Genomic DNA, 23,821 nt, shown 5'->3' on the forward strand with positions numbered 1-23,821 from the left:
AAATTTATTTAAAATTATTAATTATTAAAATAGATTATTTGCACTTTTCTTTTACAAACTACATGGAGGTCATCTATTACAATATTTTAGCATTTGATATTTAAGAAAATGTAATATATTTTCTAAGTAATATCATTTTCTTCATCCATATTTGGTATCATAATTCATTTCCAACTATTCTGAATTTGTTATTATATGCATTAATATTTGAATGCTTTCAATTTAAAAATATATATAACTTAATGAAAATTTCAATCGTAATGTCAAATTTTTTAAAAATTTATCTAAAAATAACAACTCGTAACCCGTACAAGAACACAAAAACAAGAGTAATTCGCACACTCATCAATGAAGAATAAGTTTGCACACTGTAATGCTTATTTTCATTTAAGCAAGTATAAGACAACCATGAGATTTCTCCCGCAACAACTCCGGACTTTCTCGTGTGATGTAAAAATCAAAGAACTAGTTAGTCATTCAACCGTTCTGGAACACAAATACAGTAATTACACATAATAGAATTACCCGGCTTCAGTAGCTAGCTAGGGTTTTGACATATGAGAAGTGACAGGTCTTGTAAAAAAATGTACTATTTTTTCTTTTTCCTTCTGGTCTTGTCCCTTTAACTGATGAGTTTGGCTTTTTGTAGGATCATGTGACTATGGCTGTATTTTCTCTCTATATATGAGTCCATATAGATTTGGTTTCTTTTTGCTTCTCTCTGATCCCTTTTCCTTTGTCTTTCCTAATTAGTTCTTCCTCCACCTTTATAGGAAAACACTAAGCCAATTCTCTTCCTTTTCTTAATGAATCCAAGTTATCACTTAAACCCGCCTTCGACTTTTGTCGATGAGCTTAACCTAGTTCAACCTTTATCTGCTTCATCATCCTATTCCTCGGGTTGCACTTTCTTCAGCTCAGGTCGTCAAGATCTCGGTGGACCTTGCCACCAGGAAATACAATCCCCACAATATCGGCCAGAGGTATATAATATATTGTTTCTCTATACTCTCTTGAAGGTTATGTATCCTAACAGCAATTTTAGAAGCTATTCATTAAAAAAAAAAAAAGAAGCTATGATCCATTTCTCCAAGATTTCGCAAATTCAAAATATTCTTCAATCCATTTTTCATCGATTTGTGTAAATGATCACAGAAAGGTTATTTATATGAATACTCGAGATCTTGAATGCAATTCCTCAGTCTCCAACCCTTCTTCGTATTGATATGAGATGATAAGCTAGTATCCTCACAAAGGACTTCATGATCACCAGGTTGCATCGAATAATTATGAGAGGGACACGACTTGTTTCAGTCCATTTCAGAAAAAAGAAGATAGGACTGAAGATCAAGAGGATCACGATGATCACAATTCACAGAAGTGGCTGCCTTCAAAAATAAGGATCATAAGGAAGATGATGAGCTCAAATCAAGCCGGTGGAAATCGTGTGGCTGTGAATTCAGCTCACAAATTCGAAGATCAGAAGAAAATTCCGTCGCCACCAGCAGTCGAATCCGATACAAGTACCAAAGGCAGCTCCTACAGAAACACCGACAGCACTGTTAGGGTTTGCTCTGATTGCAACACAACCAAAACCCCGTTGTGGAGGAGCGGTCCTAGAGGTCCAAAGGTACATGGATCTTCTTTTCTGTCATTGCGTTTTCCTTTCTGAAATTTTTACCCTGAAAGTAATAAAATTTAATAGAATTATTAGTGAAATCAATCTCGAAATTATTTGTGCAGTCGCTATGCAATGCTTGTGGAATTAGGCAAAGGAAGGCCCGACGAGCCTTGGCAGCAGCAGCAGCTGCAGTGGCAAATGGTACAATTAATCCTCCAGCCACTCCATCCATTAAGATCAAGGTGAAACGCAAAACTAAGAGACAGAAAAATGACAGCAGCAATGGTCCTCAGTTCAAGAAAGGATGCAAGAACAAGCTGCCTCGAAATTCTTCTCCAACCAAGAAGATCAATAATTTTTGTTACGAGGATTTCACTTCGAGGATACTGAGCAAGCACTACTCAGCATACCAAGGGGTGTTCCCTCAGGACGAGAGGGAAGCGGCGATCCTCCTGATGGCTCTATCGTATGGTCTTGTTCATGGATGAGGAAATACATACTTTGAAGTCGTTCCTCGGATCAATCGATATAATTCAGGTTTCTAATGGTCATGTTTACCATGTAATACGTGTGGTTAATAATCCTCTTAGATCAAGTTTCAATAATGATCGATTTCTTGTGTGATTGATGAGATTCTAGGACAAACTTTTTCTCAATAATGTTTTATTAGTTCCTCCCCGATTGGCTAGTTGAGGTGTTTAGAACTAGGATAAAATGTGGCGAGTGAGCATGTGAATTGCTGCCTAGCTAAGAGCAGCTGGGCAACAAGTGGATGTATCACGTGGAGCCATACAGAATAAGAAGATAGTAGAATAGGACGCTAAGGAGTGATGAGACGATTGTACTTTTACGTCTAATATTATACAATTTTTGTCCAAGTTGAATAATATATATATGGTCCAGCGCTTGTCTCCTTCATTCGCCTCCAAGTTTAATTATCATCTTTCGTCTGTATAATTCTCATTGTTCTCATTCTGGACAAGTCTTTTCTTATAGTCGTGTGGAGTGTCAAATGGTGATAAGACTTTTGCTTCTCTGCAATAAGGTCACATCGTATGATATAGAAGATTTGGGCTGTATATATATTTCGCACAACAGATCGTGCATGTGATAGCTCATTCCAGATATAATGTCCAATATATAAATTCAAAGTTACGTTTGGGCTTAACTTTGTGCAATGTGGAAACGTCCCTTGTTGGATTGTTGATGATGGGTATTTGGTTCTGTCAGGGTTGTCCTGTGTGATGTTAACTAGGCATGGGTTCTACAGAACCAATTGTGTCAGGTAAATATGCTTGGGGCTCGCAGGGTTAATAGAGAGGACACTTAAGACTGCATAACCAAGAGATTCAAATGCATAACGGTTGGAGAATAATCTTTAAGGCGTCCAAGGGATTTGATAATTAACTGGAAACCTGAGATTGTGTGAGTTGGCTGATCATCAAATCTAGGGTTGGTGATAATTCAAAGCTAGGGTTTGACAGCAAACCTGAGATAGGGTTTTTGAGGGTCACAGCAGTCATCAGACTCCAATGGATGATAGTAACTCTTGTCGCACACATTGTCCTATTAGATACTCTTCAATCTTGAGGCATCCCAATGAGCGGCAGCTCTCTCTCTCTCTCACGAATACAAGTTTGGCCAGATACTCATCTCTGATCATCCATTGGTCCCGGGTCCTGATCATTGGCTCATCGTGGTACCGAGAAGCCACACACCGAGAAAGACATTATTCATTGGTCAATGGTATATTTGTCCAGGCCATGAGAAGGAAAGTCCAGAATTTGAGGATAATCATGAAGTCAAAACAGAACCTATACGGGACTAATTGCTCTAATATGATTTCATTAGCAAATAAGGGGTCGTCAAAGATGGTAAAAGATGCATTGTGCATATTAATTTGTTCGATTTAACTATAAGAAATTTATACACTTATTTATGTCCACACATAAAGGGCTTCATAATTAGAATTAATGCAATCAAGATAAAATGGCTTTTCTTCTCTCTTCCCTCTTTTGAAGAGAGAAAATCCTCTCTAATTGCTTTTGCATGGGAAAAATCTCTTCTGAATTTGCGATTGTTGCATTCAAAATTGAAGGGATTTCTCTACGATACTTCAATCCGTTTTGAGATCAGTCGATTTCTACAATCATTTAATCTTGCAAAAGATTGAGTTAGAGTATTTCGCTGCTATGGAGAATCATGCTTGTGCGCCAGCAACTCGCCCAGGAATTGTAGGAGCAGAATCAATTTGTGCACATGATGCACCAATTGCATCTTCAAATACTTGCAATTCATCATATGCCATAGGAGATTTCCTTAGAGGATCATGGCGTGAGGTCCTATTTGGTTCCTAAGCCAAAAACTACTCTCAAGTTCTACGAAGCAATGACAATTGATGGGCGTTGAGTTGTCGAGCCACCAAAAAGCGGACGTCGTAACAATTAACTATTTTCACAAGACTGTCCTAGCTGAGTACGCAGTGAAACTAAAGAACAATTATAATATGTTGATTCACGCACAAATGCCAGAAAACAATCTTGTATAACCTGTTAATTCTACGAATACCAGGGAATATAGGCATAAAATTCGTTGATTCAATCAATGCCGAATTTGGGATAATAGAGAAAATACTCTCTTGAAATTTTATTCATCAAAACTAAATTATTTTAGCCCTAGGGCTTACATCGCTTAAATAGGAAGAAACAAAATTGTAACAAAAGAAATAAACTATTTTATGACAAAGAAATAAACTATTTTAGGGAATTGCAATGAAAGAAATAAACTTTTTCATAAAATATGCAAAAACACTCAAATAACATAAAATTGTCTGTTTGAGGCCCCAAAATTTCCCGTTTGGCTCCAGATGTTGTTTCCCTCGAGACAGGGTCGTCAAAATTTTTTTTTCTTGAGATACCGATTTGCCACGTCTTCTGCTGCATCATTCTCCCATGGGAGGAGAGAATTCGCCCTAGGAGTCCAAAGATAAAATTATCCACACAAACATATACATCTTCCATACTTGACCGGAAACCGATGTCAGCCCATGCTCAAGAACGGATTATTGGAAAAAATCCTGACTCAAAATACTCTGCTGCAGTGATTGGTTCGATAGAGACATCTGACATCCTCGTCCTCATTTGTTGATTCGAGGGACGGTACTTCTCAATTTCCTGCTTCAGCCTCGCCTCCAAACGAGAAATTTTGGGGTCTCAAACATACAATTTTATGTTATTTGGACGTTTTTGCATATTTTAGGAAAAAAATTTATTTCTTTAGTTGAAATTCCCTAAAATAGTTTATTTCATTTGTCCTAAAATAGTTTATTTCCTTTGTTGCAATTTCGTTTCTTCCTATTTAAGCGATGTAAGCCCTAGGGCTTAAGTAGTTTAGTTTTGATGAATAAAATTTCAAGAGAGTATTTTCTCTATTATCCCAAATTCGGCATTGATTGAATCAACGAATTTGATGCCTATTCCCTGGTATTCGTAGAATCAACACCTTTCCTTTCTGAATAACGAGAATCCTTATTCGATTAACCCAAAATATATCAACTTGAATACGGGTTGCTTGAAGGGTAGATAAGTCATAGACTTCTCGCATCATTCTCCTCCGCTTGTGAAAAGGTCGACCTCGAGCTTTAGAGGTGTTGTAGATGCCAACCAGAACATGTTGTCGACTTCCTCCTATTGTTGGATCTTCAATAGATATGGGTCAGATTTCCACATGTACCAAATTCGACATTGGTAGTATCTTCGGGATCTCCTCTTCCAATGATAATTCCTTCATGCTCAAAAGTTGCATATCTTCTAATTTTGAATAATCTTTTTCTCTAACTCGAGTTCTCCTTCCTTGTTAAGACCATCAATCTCCTTCACATCTCCTTCGTCAATCTTTTGCAGAACTTCCATCTCGATATTGTCGTTCTTCTCAGAGACTTCCTTAGTTTGCTCCTCCTTTCGGTCGACTGGCTCCAGTTTCTTGTCTTTCTTAGGGATTTCCCTTCTCGAAACATTACTCTTCTTGAAGATTTCCTCTTCTATTGCTGGGCCAATCTTTAGCTTTGTGTTAGGATTTATCTTTTTTCCTTTCATTGTGAAGTTAATCCATACACTCCTCGTATTCCATGAAAAGAAACCTCGTCTTTAGAAATCGCTTCATACACCTCCATGTAAAAATTAGCTCTTTGCCATTGTGAACATGATCTTGTTGCTGCTTTTCAATACATTTAAGAGCTCTTCCTCGCAAACGATAAAGCACCATATCAACTTGATTTTCATTATCTAGAATGTCGTAGAAATCAAGGAATTGATCCACACCTGACAACCACTCCATAAATTTTTCGTCGTATATGGCCCCGTCGAACCTTAGGGATTCTTCTTAGATGATAATCTCCCAGATCCCATGCATGTGTTCTCCCTTCATATGGTTCACCGTTGATTTGGAACTTATAATAGGTTAGAATGCGTCGAATGACTGGTGGCCCACGAGGAACATCTCGATATGCTCTACCTCCATCTTCTTCATCTAAGATGTTATCGTAGATATATGGTCTACGATGATTGTCAAAAATAGGTTGTCTGTTTGGTCGAACGTGAGGTAACTTGTCACGGTCGCGATGCCTCCATTTTTCCCCTTTTTTGTTGGCTCCAAGAGTTAGACCACCGAGCCTCTCAACGACCTCATCGAAACGCTTCTCCAGTCCATCAAAGCATCTATCCAATCGATTGAATAATTGATCTACTTGTTGGCTCAAATCCCTTTGTTGCCACCCCTTGATCTCTCCACCTAGAGGTGTCAGTCCTACGAGCATTGTCGATAGAAACACCGCTTCTCCCATATGATTGGTTGGCCATGCTCTGATACCAACTAACACAGTGAGATAAGCGTTAAACAAAAATTATAGACCAATAATCCTTTACTAGTTTCAGTCACAGAAACTCAAGAGAAAATTTGCTGAAAGCAATTTGATTGATGATAGTCTTCGTAATGTCCTCCCAATTAACAATCGCGCCCCCCCTCCCCACAAAAAAAATATAAGAAACACAATATCCAGCTAATAGGAAGTAAATATAAGAAATTTTGACGAAAGGAAATAATTTATTCTTCCCAGTTTAGGCCCCTTATGACAACAAATTCAGTGCTATAGCGCCAGAAAAAGGGGCCTCAACATCAATGTTACTGTCTTTCGTCTTGCGCCTCAGTGCTTTAGCATGAAAGTTCGGTGCCAAGGCTCCGACTAAACTGATCTGATCCAGTGATTTGGTGCTATAGCAAGAAGAGTTCGGTGCTGTTGCATCAAAGTTACTATCATGTCTTGGCCCCTTGAACCCAACGCTCCATAAACTCTTCCGCTAGTTGCTCCGCATTGATAGTAGTCATTAAAAATTTTCAAGATTGATGTACTTTTTAGAATAATGAAAATTTTGAACAATAACTGTGCGGACCCGAATTTGCTCTCATCAGGGCCCGCAAGCGTGCGCTATCGCACGGTTTGGGAGTGTCCACATTCCCGGGGACGCGCGACGGACACGCGTGAGAATGAGTCGCCACTTACTGTTTACGACCCGACGGTCGAGGGCTGTTAAGTCGCCCGGGTCTAAAGTACGGGGTACACCTAATTGCTAAGGCATTAGTCTGTGCGGAACTGGAAATTCCAAGTTTGGGGGTTCTGCTACGTGCGGGCCTATATCCTGCACGCCCTTTCGGTAGTATAGCTTGCTAGGCTTGCCATTTTTATTTATTTACCACGTGATTTAGGGCTGTGCTCTTCTGACCTGTTTTGACACCGTAAAGTCGATGAATTGATCGATTCGAGTCAAGAATTCGAGAGAAAAGTAAGTTCGCACATCGAGGAAACAGTTCGCTATCCTTACTACTGTTCGTCGGACCATGGTGGCCAATTCCCCGCTCGAACCAAAGCCGCGAAGCATTAAATCTACTCGTCTTTCGAGTAAGTGAATCGATTCGATCAATTCTACGCTCGGACCTCTCGCTCACCGATCGGGGATCCTTGCAATTGAATGAATAAATGTACAGATGAAATTTCTCACAATGTACTCTCAAAGAAATACAGAATACAACTGAATAAAGTAAATGGATCCTCAATCGGTTTACATTGGGTCAATATTTCGCTCCGGCTAACCGTGAGGTTTCAAATGACCGAATACGAAATTAAGATGCGCGCTCGGTGTATGGGGCATTGGACCCCGTGCAATGCGTAACCTACGGGTTCAGGCTTGAACCGTAACAAATCGGCAAGTAATAGCAGAAAATAAAAGAAAACAGTAAATATTGATGAAAACAGACAAACTGATAAATACAAACAATTTGTGTAGTGTCGTATTTACGTGATTAAGCCGATGATTAACCGGGGTTGATTGGCAAACAATTTTCCTAAGCTAGGCAAGCAAAAGAACATGCCAGGATGCAGTGCTAGGTTGACTATGCGTGTGTGGGTTCGTTTTAATATTGTTATGTATAGCGGCATTGTGGCTTTACTGATTATGCAAAAAATGTGTGTTTTGACCCGAGATTTGGAACCTAAAGTCCCGCCTAACCATTTTCTAACGTTTAAGTCGAATGAGTGGTTAGTCGAGTTTTGCTCGTTTTGTGACAGAGATACCGTGTCTAGGTACCCGAATCTACGGTAGGATGACGGAAACACTGAAACCGGACGAAGTGGGCTATGCAAATGACACCTGCACTCGAATGGGCTACCCATCTCTGACCGTGGATCGAAGTGTTTGGATCATTCTAATGCCTAGAGAGTCGGCGATTCACGAAAAGACGGTTATGCCCTTGAACTGTAATGTATGTAAAGTGTTCGTGCAAAATTTGAGATCACATGACGCGAACCATCAAAAGTCAGTAGCTGATGCCGATCGATCCCTTGGGTCCATTAGGATCATGCCGACCCTGAGAGAGCCGAGAAAATGATCATTCCGCCCGGGAGTGGTCTAAGGAAGGTTCGTACACCCGACCCAAGCCCCCTCAAATCGGGTCTGAATTTGAGTCAAGTGCACGCGAGGATTCCCTAGATGCCCATGCTATGCATGTTAAGTGTCTCGATCCTTTCGAAATTGTGGGTTTTAAGAGGGCGTTTCTGACATTTCCTGATTCGTCGACTTGATTATAAATTAATAACTAGTTCGTACGATTTATTTGAGCCGAGTGATTTACTTAGCCGAATAATACGTCCCATTTTCTCGTGTGAGAAATTATTAGTGATTATGACCTTGAGCCTTAGAGGGTTCATGAAGCGATTTGTGACACGAAGACCAAGACGGGTCCCCGAAGGCCAAGAACGCTCGGTCAAATGAGGGTTGATGCGCTCTTGGACCCTTGTGGGCCCGAGATGGTCGCTGATACACAAATCCATGTACATTATTTAAAACTAACGCGTTTAACTTACAATTTATCATCCGATCAATGCCAAACGAAAAATACGGTTGCATGCAATCATATATCAATCATGATTATAACACATATTTTACGAAGCCGGCGCCGCCATGATCACGAGAAACGCATGCAAACATGCAAGCATACACAAACATAATATTTAACGGAATCAATAAAACGACACCGACTCATGGAAGCTGTCAGCACCCCATTTTGGCTCACCAAGTCAAGCAATGCATTTCAGCAGTGATCCAGACCACGGCTAGAGTATTATTATTACAAAAAATGGCTCGATAAAGCAAGAAATCACTATTCATCCGCAAGTCGGCAGAATCAAGCGGATGACATATCCATACGACAGAAGAACAGTCTTGGTCATCAAAAGCCAACAGAGTGACCAGAAAGCTCAACAACATTTCAAACCGGCATTTTCAGTATATCACATGGACAATTCTATTTTCTGATAGTTTGCTCGACCATAGGAAGATAGCCTATATTGGACTCTAAAAATCCAAATCATTGCCAAACAGATGAAAGATGTCTTTAAACGCATTTTGCAAATCATCTGCTCTATACAGAACAACTTTATGTATACAGACAACTTTTCAGTGGAAGTCCAAAAATGCCGGTTTCTTGGAGAAAAGTTAATTCCAAATGTCAGATGCGGCCATGCTCCACGAGCATACAGAGCATGAGCAGTGCTGCAGATTGTCCATTGGAAGCCACACAGACACTTCAAATGACTTCCGAGTGACAAAGCGAGAATTCCCCTCTTCGGAAATGCATAACCGGAGACCGGTCTGATGGAATAGCGGCAAACGAAGTTGACCCTATATTGCCCTGAAAACTCTAACGGACATACGCAATTAAGCAAAACAAACAGCAGAACCCTTCTCAGTTTCTCGAGTAACTTCCGAGGAGCATAAAAGGCCATTTTCAGTGGAAATCCGTATCCTGAGGTCCTTTTTAGGGAAACTTGGACACCGGATGCCTACCCTACACAGTGCTAGCCTTCCCAAGGCTCAATGTCGAATCGTCAGAATGAATTACATAACTCATCTAGACCTCTCGAGCAGTGCTTTAAAGGTCTCAAATGCATTTTTCAAGTCCTTAGAGGTCCAATCTCGATAAACAGAGATTACAATGATCTCTGGAACGCCCAAGCAACTCAGAAAGCAATCTGAGAAATCCAGTTTCGGCCTCCTGGGACGTCTCCGGCTCCACATTTGCATTACCGGTATAAGGGTCAATTGTTCACATTGTCTGACAATTTATGTCAAAATGACCAATGTGAGATGCAGACATGGTTTAGAGAATCGTGATTTGAATCGTAGAATCGTATGATTCTACGATTCAAGTAGGGGCATACGATTCCGAGTCGAGGGTGGAGTTGGAAAATATAGAATCGCACGTGAATCGGGAATTGAATCGCGAAATCGCGGAATCGGGCCGATTCAGCGATTCCGAATTCAATCCAGACTGGTGAAGCCTAGCTCTGATTAGGGCGAAGCATAGGCCTGAGCCCGACAACTTCCTTTTTTTTTTTGCCTCCTTTTCCCTTTCTTCTTCGCCCCTCCCTTTCTCCCCGAGGATCTCGACATTTCTATGCCCTAATCAAACCCCCTCTCCGATTTCTCCGACGATCTGTACTCCTCTATGCATCCATTTCTTCTTGTTCTGGCAGTGAGTCTGTAGTTCCGACTCCGAGTCTCCGACGACGGCGACGAGCTTGAAGCTCCGTGACTTCGTGACCGTGAGTTCGTGTCGTGGTTCCGAGTCCAACTTCCGATTCCGCAGTTGCTTGCTCTGCGCCTCTGCCTTTGCCCAGTGCCCGATCTTTGACCGCCGCCACCGCCCAGCGACATCACCTTCCTCGACCCCCCCTCCCCCTACACAGAGTTTACAACCGCCGTCATCACTCATCAGTACTGTTCGAGTGAGCAAGGGGGACTAGTAGTCAATCAATCCCATTAGTGTATGAAAAATTGAAAAGGGAAGTTCGGGCATACCTTATCAAGCTTCGATATCTTCTTCCAGGAAGCTCAATCCCCTCGGCAAGGTCAGCTCCTATTTCTCAATAAATATGCTCAATTTCCAATTATTTTTCCAACATGCTCATTTAACATTCCCCGATCTTGGCCCTATTGATTTGTTATTTGAACGGGATCACTTGTATCGAAGATTGTGAAATTCTGATTCGCAGTTAAATAGTTACGTCAAGGATTGTGAAATTTTGATACAACTTGTATCGATTGATTTCCTTGAAATTGAGCTAATTGTGCTGAATCTGCTGAATTGTATTTGTAAATTTTTTATCAACAACAACTTGCATTGTACTTGTGCTGAATCTGCTGATGAAATTGCGCTAATTGTGCTGATGAAATTGCACTGATGGAATTGCTGATGTAATTGTACTGAAATTGTGTTGAGGATTGATTTTTTTTTGTTGGTTTGTGATTTTTATTCGAATGAACAAGGATTGATTTTTTTTGCTCAAGAAAGTATGCTATATATATATATATATATATGTTTTTTTTAATTATAGGTAGAATCTTGCAATTCACGATTCGAATCGCGATTCACGATTCGACGACCCTTGACCGATCTTAGGTAGAATCGCGATTATAAAAACCTTGGATGCAGATACAAGATATGCTGTCAGAAGCGATCAATTTCGCTCAGGTCACCTAAAACAAGCAAAACCGGCTCCCGAGCCTCATACGGGCCCGAGGCATTTTTCCACAAAAAGTGCCAATCTTGAGCTCATTAAATACGTTTTCTCGCGTATATCGATAATTCGACGATCAATTCGAACCACGAGTTTCAAATACGCAACCAATCGAGACTCAAGCTTTCTCCCGGTCTCTCCTCTTGAGCCGTGGTGTCCACGGGGCTACCCAAGGGCAGCCGCCCCTCTGCCCAATTTCCATTGTCTTCTTCTCTTGCTCACTCTAAGATCAAAATATCTTGGAGAGATTCAAGATAACACTCAAGCTTCCCATCCAAGCATTAATGCTTCTTGGATCTTCTCCATGAAGAATACTTGGATGACATTCATCCTTATCTTGCTTAGAAAATTCGGATCTCCCTAAGCCTTGCCTTAATAAAGCTTTTCTTCACTTAATTGCTCATTAGCTTTGCCTATACATTGCTCTAAAGTGATTAAACTAATAACTTCTCATCTTGCGCGCTCTCTCTAGCTTTCTCCCTCTAGGAAAATGCTCTCAAATCCCTAGTGATCAGCAGTAATTTTCAGCTCTAGAACCGAAAGCATCCAAGCCAAAACCAAGCCAAAACCTTTAGAGTTTAAGTTGGAATCCATGACGGTCACTATTCCGACTTAAATAAAAAAATTCCCAAACTCCATGGACCACATGTTTTGGACCCAAGGAGTTCATTTCTGAAATCAGATTTTTGGTTTGAAGTCATTTGCTCATCATTTCAGGTTGATTTCATCGTTTCGAGTGAAGACCGTGCTCTCGGGTGAATAGTGACGCCTGCCCATGCGCCCGCGCACCTGCGCGTCCGCGCACGTCCAACTGCGTGTCCAGCTCGCTTGAACGTGCTACCCTTGCACCCGAACATCCTTCTGAGGATTCCACCGAGTCATCTGACTTTCAAACCCTTCCCAGACTCTTTCTTCGCATCCTGAGGCTAGGTAAAACATTCTCGACCTAGAGGAGTTAGGGCTCTTTACATTTCTTGCGTGTTTATGGAGTAATAAGGTGTTTTAAGCATGCTTTGCTCGCAAGTTTACATTTTTATGCAATTTTATGTTATATCATGCATGTTAATCCTTGATTTACGTGCTAGCATGTCGGGAAACACTTGGATTGTAGTCGAGAAGAACATCTCGACCCGGGAAAGGCATGAAAGCTCACGGTTTTCCCTCCAAGGGAGATGACGGAATGCCCTCTTGCTCTTTTCGGGCAAGGAAAGATCTTCTTGACCCGATCCAAGTTCGATTCCCGAGTTTCCTCGTATTTTCCTACATGCATGAAGTCGGTATTATTTTATCGATTCCTTAAATAATATGTTTGTGCATGTTATGTTTGAATGTGTTATTCAAATTATGGCAATACTGACTTTCGTTTAATCGTGTTATTTATCGTGTTTGTTGCATGAATGATTCGAAATGGGACATGGAAACTCCTCGTGACCCAATTTGGGTCATGGTACCTCTCGGCCATCCTTTGGCCATCCTTTATGGGAAGAGACCGAGAGCTCTTGAATCATTTCGGGACAAAGGAGGCTTCCTCTTCTCGTTTTAAGTCCCTTCTCGGATTTCGTGTAATTTGCAATTTCCTTTACATCGCAAATCTCGCATGAGAAAATGTCTTTTTAAGCAACATGCACGGATTCGGGTATCGATGACTCATTTGGGCCCATTTGGTTATGAGGGAAGTTGATAAGGGCATATTATACTCATATTTTATTGTGCAATTCATGTTAAATTATTATTAATTTTATAGAAATTATAAGAAGTCGGTGCTTAATTATGTGTAATTTGATATTGTAGGTCTTTGAGGACTTAGATGGAATTACGAGCAATATTGAGGAGTTTTGCGCAATTTGGAGCCAGCATATATCTTTCGGAAATCTTTTTTTGTTGTGGATATAAATACTCCTCATAACAAGATTAGGAAACCCTAGGGGGGGAGCCATCTTTCACCATTCTTTTAACCTAGAGAGTTTTTGGAGAGGGTCTTGTCTGGAGCCGTCACCTGGATCAATTGATTTGAAGCGAAGAATTGTGGAAGAGATAATTCCTTAAAGGAATTGTTGGGTTTTTGTTTTAGGATTCAATATCTTGAGTTTACTCTGCTGAATATGAATTCTATTGCAATGACTCCTTGGAATTATAATTGTGTTTTCAATTCCATGATATTCTAAGCTTCTTTTGTGGGAATATGATGAAACCCTAGGTAGCTAATATGATGATTGTCGCCATGTTATAGGATTAATAGATGTGTTGATGATTCATGATTGCAATTCCTATAATTTCAATTTTAATTCTTAATTGGTTATAATTGTTAGAAACACTATTGATACGGGAGTTGATATAGTGTTTGTTAGGAATTCTTGATTAGACTAATTAGTTAAATGCGATAGCTGCGTTAATTAGTTTAATTAGAGATTATCCAGGGATTAATGCAATGTTTCTAGTTAGTTATTCGCTAAGACATTAGGGATAATTAATTTAGGGCATTAGACAATCATAGCACTGGAAGGTGTATGATTATAATTTAGAGTCCACTATTAATTAGAGATGCGGGAGCTGATTGATTAATTAGAGGTTTAAGACTTTAATTTTAAAGGCTTGATAAACTCACTTGAATAATCACATAGCTATCAGTCTATATAACATGATGGCAATCTGATTAGTGAAACTAGGGTGGATTCTGTTTTTCCCACTTTCAATTGATATATTTTCGTACAATTCTCTTTCTGCTGCTTTGTGACGATTTAGGTTGATTAGTAGTTAATTAGTTAATTCTCTTAATTTGATTGCTTAGATAATAATAGAATCTAATATAGGTTTAGTACTTAATTAATCCTTGTGGGATCGACACTCTATTCATCACTATATTACTTGATCTGACCCAGTACACTTGCTGGTAGAATTTGAGCTTATTTTTATATATATTTGCAAAGGGACCAAGTTTTTGGCGCCGTTGCCGGGGATTAACTTAATATTAGACCACCTTTAGTTCTATTGTTAATTTAGGCGCACTTTACTGTGTGTTTATTTCTTGTTCTCTTTGCAGGTATTCTATGCGCAGGAGTAGAAGTGCTGAACTTCTACCATTAGATCCTGAGATAGAGCGCACCTTGCATCGGTTGAGAAGAGAGAACAGAAGAAGGGAAGAATTGCAGGTAGTTGAGATGGCAGATGATGACATCAACCGCCAAATACAGGGTGCTGCCAGAGCACTTCGAGACTATGCAGTACCTACTATTATGGGTTCTGCGATCAGAAGGCCCACTATTCCAGCTAATAACTTTGAACTGAAGCCAGCACTCATCCAGATGGTTCAATCAAATCAGTTTGGAGGATATCCCAACGAGAGTCCTGATGAGCATATTGCAGGATTCCTCCAATACTGTAACACGGTAAAGATGAATAATGTCACTGATGATGTTATTAGATTACAGCTTTTTCCTTTCTCGCTTAGGGATAAAGCGAGAGCCTGGTTCAATTCACTGCCACAAGAGTCCATCACCACCTGGGCCGACCTTTCATCTAAGTTTCTCAGGAGATTTTTCCCACCAGCTAGGACTGCAAGATTGAGGAACGAAATCACTAACTTCACCAAGTTCAATGGTGAATCACTTTATGAGGCATGGGAGAGATTCAAGGAGGCAATCAGAAAGTGCCCACATCACGGATTGCCAGATAATCTCCTAATTGAGGTCTTCTATCTTAGCCTGGATGATACATTGAGGTCTCTAGTAGATGCTGCAGCAGGAGGCGCACTGATGGGTAAGAATTATGATGAAGCAAGTGCTTTGATAGAAGAGATGGCCTCCAGTGCACATAATTGGCAGAATGAAAGAAGTAAATCAAGAGTGGCATCAGTCAATGACATGGACACTATTGCTAATTTGACAACCCAGATTTCAGCTCTCACTACCCAGGTAAGTAAACTCACCTCAGCACATTCTTTTAATACTAATCAGGTTGCTTTTTGTGAGTTGTGTCAGGACCACATTCGACTCTTGAATGCATGTCTGGAAATCCCTCGGCTTCACCCAATGGAGAGCAAGTGAACTTTGTCAACAACTTCCAACGGAGTAATCAAGGGCCTTATTCGAACACTTACAATCCCGGGTGGCGTAATCATCCTAATTTCTCATGGAGGAATGAGAATAATGCACTTAAACCGCCACCTGGATTCCAAAAGCAAGGCCCTGCTCAGAATGCTCCACCTCAGCAAAGTCAGTCGAGAATGGAAGAGCTCATGTTGAGCTATATGCAAAAGACTGACACCATGCTACAGAATCAACAAGCCACTATTCGAAACCTAGAGGGTCAGATTAGTCAGATTTCTCAGCAATTGAGTAATAGACCATCAGGGTCTTTACCCAGCAACACTGAAGAGAACCCCAAGGGTGTCAATGCTATAATGCTGAGGAGTGGCAAGGAATTGGAAATAGTCAATAGAAAAGCTCAAACTCAGGAGGAGAGTCCGGAGAAAGACAAAGGTAAGCAAAGGTGGAGGAACCAAGGCAGAAGTCACTAGGGGTGAAACCGTATGTTCCTCCTGTCCCTTTTCCAGGAAGATTGAAGCAACAACAGTTGGACGCCCAATTTGCTAAATTCCTAGATGTTTTTAAAAAGCTGCAAATCAACATTCCATTTGCAGAAGCACTCCAGCAGATGCCTTCATATGCTAGATTCATGAAGGATCTGCTCACTAAAAAGAGGAAGTTTGATGGGAGTGAGCCTGTGATGCTTACAGGAGAGTGTTCTATGATTCTCCAAAAGGACTTGCCTAACTTACCACGCAAACAAAGAGATCAGGGGAGTTTCACTGTTCCTTGTACTATAGGGAATTTTCATTTTGAGAACGTTTTTATTGATTCAGGTGCAAGTATAAATTTAATGCCTCTGTCTATTTTCAGGAAACTTGGACTTGGAGAATGCAAGAAAACTCATATTACCTTGCAACTTGCTGACAGGAGTATCAAATATCCAAAGGGTATTGTTGAGAATGTCCTGGTGAAGGTAGACAAATTCATATTCCAGTCGACTTCATAGTCTTGGAGATGGAGGAGGACAGAGAGGTGCCCATGATCCTTGGCAGACCGTCCTTGCGACAGGTAAAGCATTAATAGATGTGGAACAAGGTAAGCTCATTTTAAGAGTTATGAATGAACAAATAACTTTTAATGTTTATGACGCCATAAAGAAATTTGATGATGGCAAATCATGTTACACCATTGATATTATTGATGAGCTTATCTCTGAGTCTGTGGAGGAGAAAGCAGGTGTGGATACAATGGAATCAGTCCTTAGGGATCTGGACGATTGGAGTGATGATGATGAGCATGAGGAAGAATCTGTGGAGAAGGTATCAGAAATCAAGGCTCGCTACTATGAGGAGCTGGGCACTAGTGCGACAAAACCAGTATCATCTTTGACACAGTCCCCGGTGCTAGAACTTAAACCATTGCCTAGCCATTTAAAATATGCCTATCTTGGAATAGATGATACTTTGCCAATAATTATCTCTTCTTCCTTGACAGGTGATCAGGAGCAACAGCTCCTAAGCGTGCTGAGAGAGCACAAGGAGGCAATAGGATGGACTATTGCAGATATCAAAGGGATCAGCCCTTTGATTTGCACTCACAGGATAATGTTGGAAGCTGAGTGCAAACCCATAGTGCAACCACAGAGGCGACTTAACCCAACTCTCAAAGAGGTAGTGAAGAAAGAAGTGCTTAAACTGTTGGATGCAGGTATTATCTATCCTATCTCAGATAGTAAATGGGTTAGTCCTGTTCAAGTAGTGCCCAAAAAGGGTGGTATGACTGTGGTTAAAAATGAGGTCAATAAATTAATCCCGACTCGTACTGTGACTGGGTGAGAGTTTGTATAGATTACAGGAAACTAAATGATGCTACCCGTAAAGACCATTTCCCCCTCCCCTTCATTGATCAGATGCTAGAAAAACTTGCAGGGCATGATTATTATTGTTTTCTAGATGGTTATTCTGGTTACAATCAGATTCATATAGCACCCGAGGACCAGGAGAAAACCACATTTACTTGTCCTTATGGCACTTTTGCCTTTAGGAGAATGCCTTTCGGTCTCTGTAATGCACCTGCCACTTTCCAGAGGTGCATGATGTCTATATTTTCTGACATGTTAGAGAATTTTATTGAAATATTTATGGATGATTTCTCTGTTTTTGGGAAGTCATTTGAATCTTGTCTGACAAATTTAGGCTGTGTGCTTAAAAGATGTAAGGAGACTAATCTGCTTCTGAACTGGGAGAAATGTCATTTTATGGTAAGAGAGGGTATAGTCTTAGGTCACAAGGTGTCAAAGAAAGGGATTGAAATTGATCGAGCAAAAGTGGAGATAATAGAGAAGTTGCCACCACCCACTTCAACAAAAGGAGTAAGGAGCTTCTTAGGACATGCTGGCTTCTACAGGAGATTTATCAAGGACTTTTCTAAAATCTCTAGACCTCTTTGTAATTTACTTGAAAAAGATTCTGCTTTTGTTTTTAATGACAATTGTTTGCAGGCATTCAATTTATTGAAGGAGAAACTCACTTCTGCACCAGTGATCGTTGCACCTAATTGGGAGCTTCCGTTTGAGCTGATGTGTGATGCCAGCGACTATGCTGTAGGAGCAGTACTTGGGCAAAGGAGAGGTAAGGTATTTCATGCAATATACTATGCTAGTAGAACTTTAAATGAGGCCAAAAGAACTATGCCACAACTGAAAAGGAGCTTTTAGCAGTCATATTTGCATGTGACAAGTTTCGGCCTTATCTGATAGGTTCTAAGATCATAGTATACACAGACCATGCTGCCCTGAAATATTTGTTGCCAAAGCTGATGCTAAACCTAGGCTAATTCGTTGGATTCTACTGCTACAAGAATTTGACCTGGAAATTAGAGACACAAAGGGAACTGAAAATGTAGTGGCTGATCACTTATCCCGTTTGGAATCTGATTGTTTAGATTCACCCATTAATGAAAAGTTCCCTGATGAACAATTGCATGTAGCAGAAATCCAAGGATTACCTTGGTATGCTGATATAGTCAATTACATGGTTAGCAACATCACACCATATGGTTTGTCATCTCAACAGAAAAAGAAATTTTTGCATGATGTGAAATACTATTTTTGGGATGAACCATATCTGTTTAAATATTGTGCTGACCAAGTAATTAGACGCTGTGTGCCTGAAACTGAACAACTTAGCATAATACAACACTGTCATTCTAAGGAAGCAGGAGGCCACTTTGGTGTGGAAAGAACTGCAACTAAGATCTTATCTTGTGGATTTTATTGGCCTAGAGTATTTCATGATTGCAGGAATTACATTATGTCTTGTGCTCCATGCCAAAGAACTGGCAATATTTCTAGGAGACATGAAGTACCACAAAATAGCATTCTTGTAATTGAGCTTTTTGATGTGTGGGGAATAGACTTTATGGGTCCTTTTCCCTCTTCTTTTTCAAATAAATATATTCTTGTGGCTGTTGATTATGTTTCAAAATGGGTAGAAGCAGTTGCTCTACAAAGTAATGATGCCAGAGTTGTAATCAGATTTTTGAAAAAGAACATCTTTTCAAGATTTGGGGTACCTAGAGCCATTATAAGTGATGGGGGATCACATTTTTGCAATCGGCAATTTGAAAAATTATTATCAAAATATGGAGTTACTCATAAAATTGCCACCCCTTATCATCCACAGACTTGTGGACAGGTTGAGGTGTCCAATAGGGAAATAAAGCGTATCTTAGAGAAAACAGTCAATGCATCTAGGAAAGATTGGTCTTTAAAACTTGATGATGCATTGTGGGCTTACAGGACAGCTTTCAAAACCCCCATAGGAATGTCCCCATACAAGATTGTTTATGGTAAATCATGTCACCTACCAGTAGAGCTTGAGCACAAAGCATATTGGGCCATAAAATACCTTAACTTTGATTTACAAGCTGCAGGTGAAAAGAGATTGCTCCAATTGAATCAGATGGCTGAGATGAGAGAGGAAGCATATGAAAATGCTAGGATATACAAGGAGCGAGCCAAGCGATGGCATGATAGGAACATCCTAAAGCGAGTTTTTTTGCCTGGTCAGAAAGTCCTATTATACAACTCTCGCTTGAAGTTGTTCCCAGGTAAGTTAAAATCTCGATGGTCTGGACCATTTGTTATTTCTAAATGTTTTCCCTATGGTGCAGTTGAGCTGAAGTCAGAAGATGACCGCACTTTTAAAGTAAACGGTCATCTTCTCAAGCATTACTTTGAAGGGGAAAATATTGATGGTGATGCCACTACGGTGGATCTAGCAAATTCGGTGAAGAATTGGAAAAGTCGAACTAGCGACTATAAACTAAGTGCTTCATGGGAGGCAGCCCATGTCTGAGAGCTAAAGTCCCTGTTGGCTCTCAATTCTTTTGCTTCATTTGTTTTATTTTGATTTGCTGTTGGTTTGTACTTTATCAAGCACCCACTCATTGGGTAGACTTGGGATATTTGCTATTTGATTGTTTTAGTTAAGATGGATTATCTGCTATTTTTGTTCTTTTTGTTGTTTTCTTTTTGTTTTTGAAGCCAGGGTGGATAACAACTGCTGACTCTCTCTATTGCTATACCAGTTGGAACTCCAATTGCTTCAACTTAATTTTTCGAAACCGGGGAACAAAGTAGTAGTATCTCTTTTTCTCTTATGTTCTTTATTTTTATTTTCGTTTTACTAGAGCTACATTAGAACAGTGAGGACACTGTTTAATCTAAGTGTGGGAAGGGAGATACTAAACAGATGGAGTATAAAATTGAGTATAGTGTTGATGTCTGAATTCTGTGATTTAATTTGTTACTCATGACATCTGATGCCTGTCTTTGTTGATAAATAGTTATACTTCCTGTCACCTTGAATTATAATTGTCCTTAAGTTATCTGGCAATTGTTAGGCCAAATTTTTTTTTTTTTAAATTTTTTTTAATTATTGAAATCTAGAGATTGTACGAAGAATACTGTTGATAGCATTTGTTCAGGAATTGTTTGAAAAAAAGACTCACTCACTTAGGCGCCCTACTCACCACTGTTGTGATTTTTGTACTTAGTTAAAATTAATTAGTCAAATCTTTAGAATCAAATCAAATTTACCTAGTTTTTAGCCCTAGAGTTTGAAGTTTAAGAGTCGGTCAAGTCCTAAGTGAAAAATAAACAGGTCTACTTCTAAGCAAAGTTAGTTAGTATATCCTCTTTTTAATTATTCTAATAGCACTTTAACATTTAGTGAAAGAGGTAGAAGAAGCTTTGTACTTAGTGATTCCTATAAAAGAAGTCTGAAAAGTGTTAGTGAGCATTCAAAAAAAAAAGCAAGCATAGCCTTTACTCCAATGACTCAAGAATTGAGTTATGAGTATCCTAACTTGAATGTTAGAGTGAGGAAGAGTTCGTAGGGGTCCCTTTAAAACCCGGTCACTTGGGTGATGAGCCCGGGATGTGCCGACTCAATGAACTCACTATAACGAGAAGAGCGGAAAGGCACAAGTTCAAACAAAAATTGGACTTGAAAAAAAAAAAAAATTGCTTCTTAAACAGAAAGGAAAAATTGAATGCAAAAACAAAAAAATAAATTAAGACTTGTAATAAAAAGGAAGAAAACCTAGGGACGAAGCAGATACCATATGCTTTCACTACCTTGTTGACTTGCTTAGAGGGAAAATTAGAGGGATTATATGCCTGCTAACAGCTATGAAGTTTAAATGTGTATTTTTCCTTATAGGACTGAGTATTTACTTTTGAAATAGAAATCTTAGGCTAAACGCTTGGATTAAAATTTGCTTTCTCTAGATTAGCTGGTTAATTTCAACTGTAGTACTCTGATCACATGTTTCCAGTTTGGTTTGAGCAGTGGGCACCACAAAATAACGAGTAATAAATTATGAGATATCAAATGCTTAAATCAGTGAATATGAAAATTTGTACTCTCTCTGATAGATTTCTTTCCTTGGTCTTATTTATTTTGCTTGAGGACAAGCAAAAGTTCAAGTGTGGGGAAGTTGATAAGGGCATATTATACTCATATTTTATTGTGCAATTCATGTTAAATTATTATTAATTTTATAGAAATTATAAGAAGTCGGTGCTTAATTATGTGTAATTTGATATTGTAGGTCTTTGAGGACTTAGATGGAATTACGAGCAATATTGAGGAGTTTTGCGCAATTTGGAGCCAGCATATATCTTTCGGAAATCTTTTTTTTTTGTGGATATAAATACTCCTCATAACAAGATTAGGAAACCCTAGGGGGGGAGCCATCTTTCACCATTCTTTTAACCTAGAGAGTTTTGGAGAGGGTCTTGTCTGGAGCCGTCACCTGGATCAATTGATTTGAAGCGAAGAATTGTGGAAGAGATAATTCCTTAAAGGAATTGTTGGGTTTTTGTTTTAGGATTCAATATCTTGAGTTTACTGCTGAATATGAATTCTATTGCAATGACTCCTTGGAATTATAATTGTGTTTTCAATTCCATGATATTCTAAGCTTCTTTTGTGGGAATATGATGAAACCCTAGGTAGCTAATATGATGATTGTCGCCATGTTATAGGATTAATAGATGTGTTGATGATTCATGATTGCAATTCCTATAATTTCAATTTTAATTCTTAATTGGTTATAATTGTTAGAAACACTATTGATACGGGAGTTGATATAGTGTTTGTTAGGAATTCTTGATTAGACTAATTAGTTAAATGCGATAGCTGCGTTAATTAGTTTAATTAGAGATTATCCAGGGATTAATGCAATGTTTCTAGTTAGTTATTCGCTAAGACATTAGGGATAATTAATTTAGGGCATTAGACAATCATAGCACTGGAAGGTGTATGATTATAATTTAGAGTCCACTATTAATTAGAGATGCGGGAGCTGATTGATTAATTAGAGGTTTAAGACTTTAATTTTAAAGGCTTGATAAACTCACTTGAATAATCACATAGCTATCAGTCTATATAACATGATGGCAATCTGATTAGTGAAACTAGGGTGGATTCTGTTTTTCCCACTTTCAATTGATATATTTTCGTACAATTCTCTTTCTGCTCTTTGTGACGATTTAGGTTGATTAGTAGTTAATTAGTTAATTCTCTTAATTTGATTGCTTAGATAATAATAGAATCTAATATAGGTTTAGTACTTAATTAATCCTTGTGGGATCGACACTCTATTCATCACTATATTACTTGATCTGACCCAGTACACTTGCTGGTAGAATTTGAGCTTATTTTTATATATATTTGCAAAGGGACCAAGTTTTTGGCGCCGTTGCGGGGATTAACTTAATATTAGACCACCTTTAGTTCTATTGTTAATTTAGGCGCACTTTACTGTGTGTTTATTTCTTGTTCTCTTGCAGGTTCTCTGCGCAGGAGTAGAAGTGCTGAACTTCTACCATTAGATCCTGAGATAGAGCGCACCTTGCATCGGTGAGAAGAGAGAACAGAAGAAGGGAAGAATTGCAGGTAGTTGAGATGGCAGATGATGACATCAACCGCCAAATACAGGGTGCTGCCAGAGCACTTCGAGACTATGCAGTACCTACTATTATGGGTTCTGCGATCAGAAGGCCCACTATTCCAGCTAATAACTTTGAACTGAAGCCAGCACTCATCCAGATGGTTCAATCAAATCAGTTTGGAGGATATCCCAACGAGAGTCCTGATGAGCATATTGCAGGATTCCTCCAATACTGTAACACGGTAAAGATGAATAATGTCACTGATGATGTTATTAGATTACAGCTTTTTCCTTTCTCGCTTAGGGATAAAGCGAGAGCCTGGTTCAATTCACTGCCACAAGAGTCCATCACCACCTGGGCCGACCTTTCATCTAAGTTTTCAGGAGATTTTTCCCACCAGCTAGGACTGCAAGATTGAGGAACGAAATCACTAACTTCACCAAGTTCAATGGTGAATCACTTTATGAGGCATGGGAGAGATTCAAGGAGGCAATCAGAAAGTGCCCACATCACGGATTGCCAGATAATCTCCTAATTGAGGTCTTCTATCTTAGCCTGGATGATACATTGAGGTCTCTAGT

General features: G+C 39.5%; 1 protein-coding gene and 2 non-coding genes across 3 annotated transcripts; 1 reads left to right on the forward strand and 2 right to left on the reverse strand.

The window, feature by feature from the left end:
- The first annotated feature begins 701 nt into the window (after positions 1-701).
- LOC116194468 (putative GATA transcription factor 22) lies at positions 702-2,537 on the forward strand. Its single transcript, XM_031523281.1, has 3 exons — positions 702-983; positions 1,274-1,630; positions 1,744-2,537. The coding sequence occupies exons 1-3, from the start codon at positions 807-809 to the stop codon at positions 2,107-2,109; spliced, it is 900 nt and encodes a 299-aa protein (XP_031379141.1). The 5' UTR covers positions 702-806; the 3' UTR covers positions 2,110-2,537.
- Positions 2,538-15,307: 12,770 nt separating this feature from the next.
- LOC116198296 lies at positions 15,308-15,414 on the reverse strand. The gene has a single exon (XR_004155235.1). It is a non-coding gene; the product is annotated as a small nucleolar RNA R71 (small nucleolar RNA).
- An 8,237-nt stretch (positions 15,415-23,651) lies between these two features.
- LOC116198297 lies at positions 23,652-23,758 on the reverse strand. Its single transcript, XR_004155236.1, has one exon. It is a non-coding gene; the product is annotated as a small nucleolar RNA R71 (small nucleolar RNA).
- Positions 23,759-23,821: the final 63 nt, after the last annotated feature.

The sequence above is a fragment of the Punica granatum genome, chromosome 2 (genome assembly GCF_007655135.1).
Source record: "Punica granatum isolate Tunisia-2019 chromosome 2, ASM765513v2, whole genome shotgun sequence".
NCBI lineage: Eukaryota > Viridiplantae > Streptophyta > Magnoliopsida > Myrtales > Lythraceae > Punica > Punica granatum.

Excerpts from the sequence above, each read along its gene's own strand:
- LOC116194468 (XM_031523281.1), top strand. The coding sequence starts at position 807 with ATGAATCCAAGTTATCACTTAAACCCGCCTTCGACTTTTGTCGATGAG. Across the intron at positions 984-1,273 it reads CCCCACAATATCGGCCAGAG|GTTGCATCGAATAATTATGA; the intron begins GTATATAATATA and ends CATGATCACCAG. Across the intron at positions 1,631-1,743 it reads GCGGTCCTAGAGGTCCAAAG|TCGCTATGCAATGCTTGTGG; the intron begins GTACATGGATCT and ends TTATTTGTGCAG.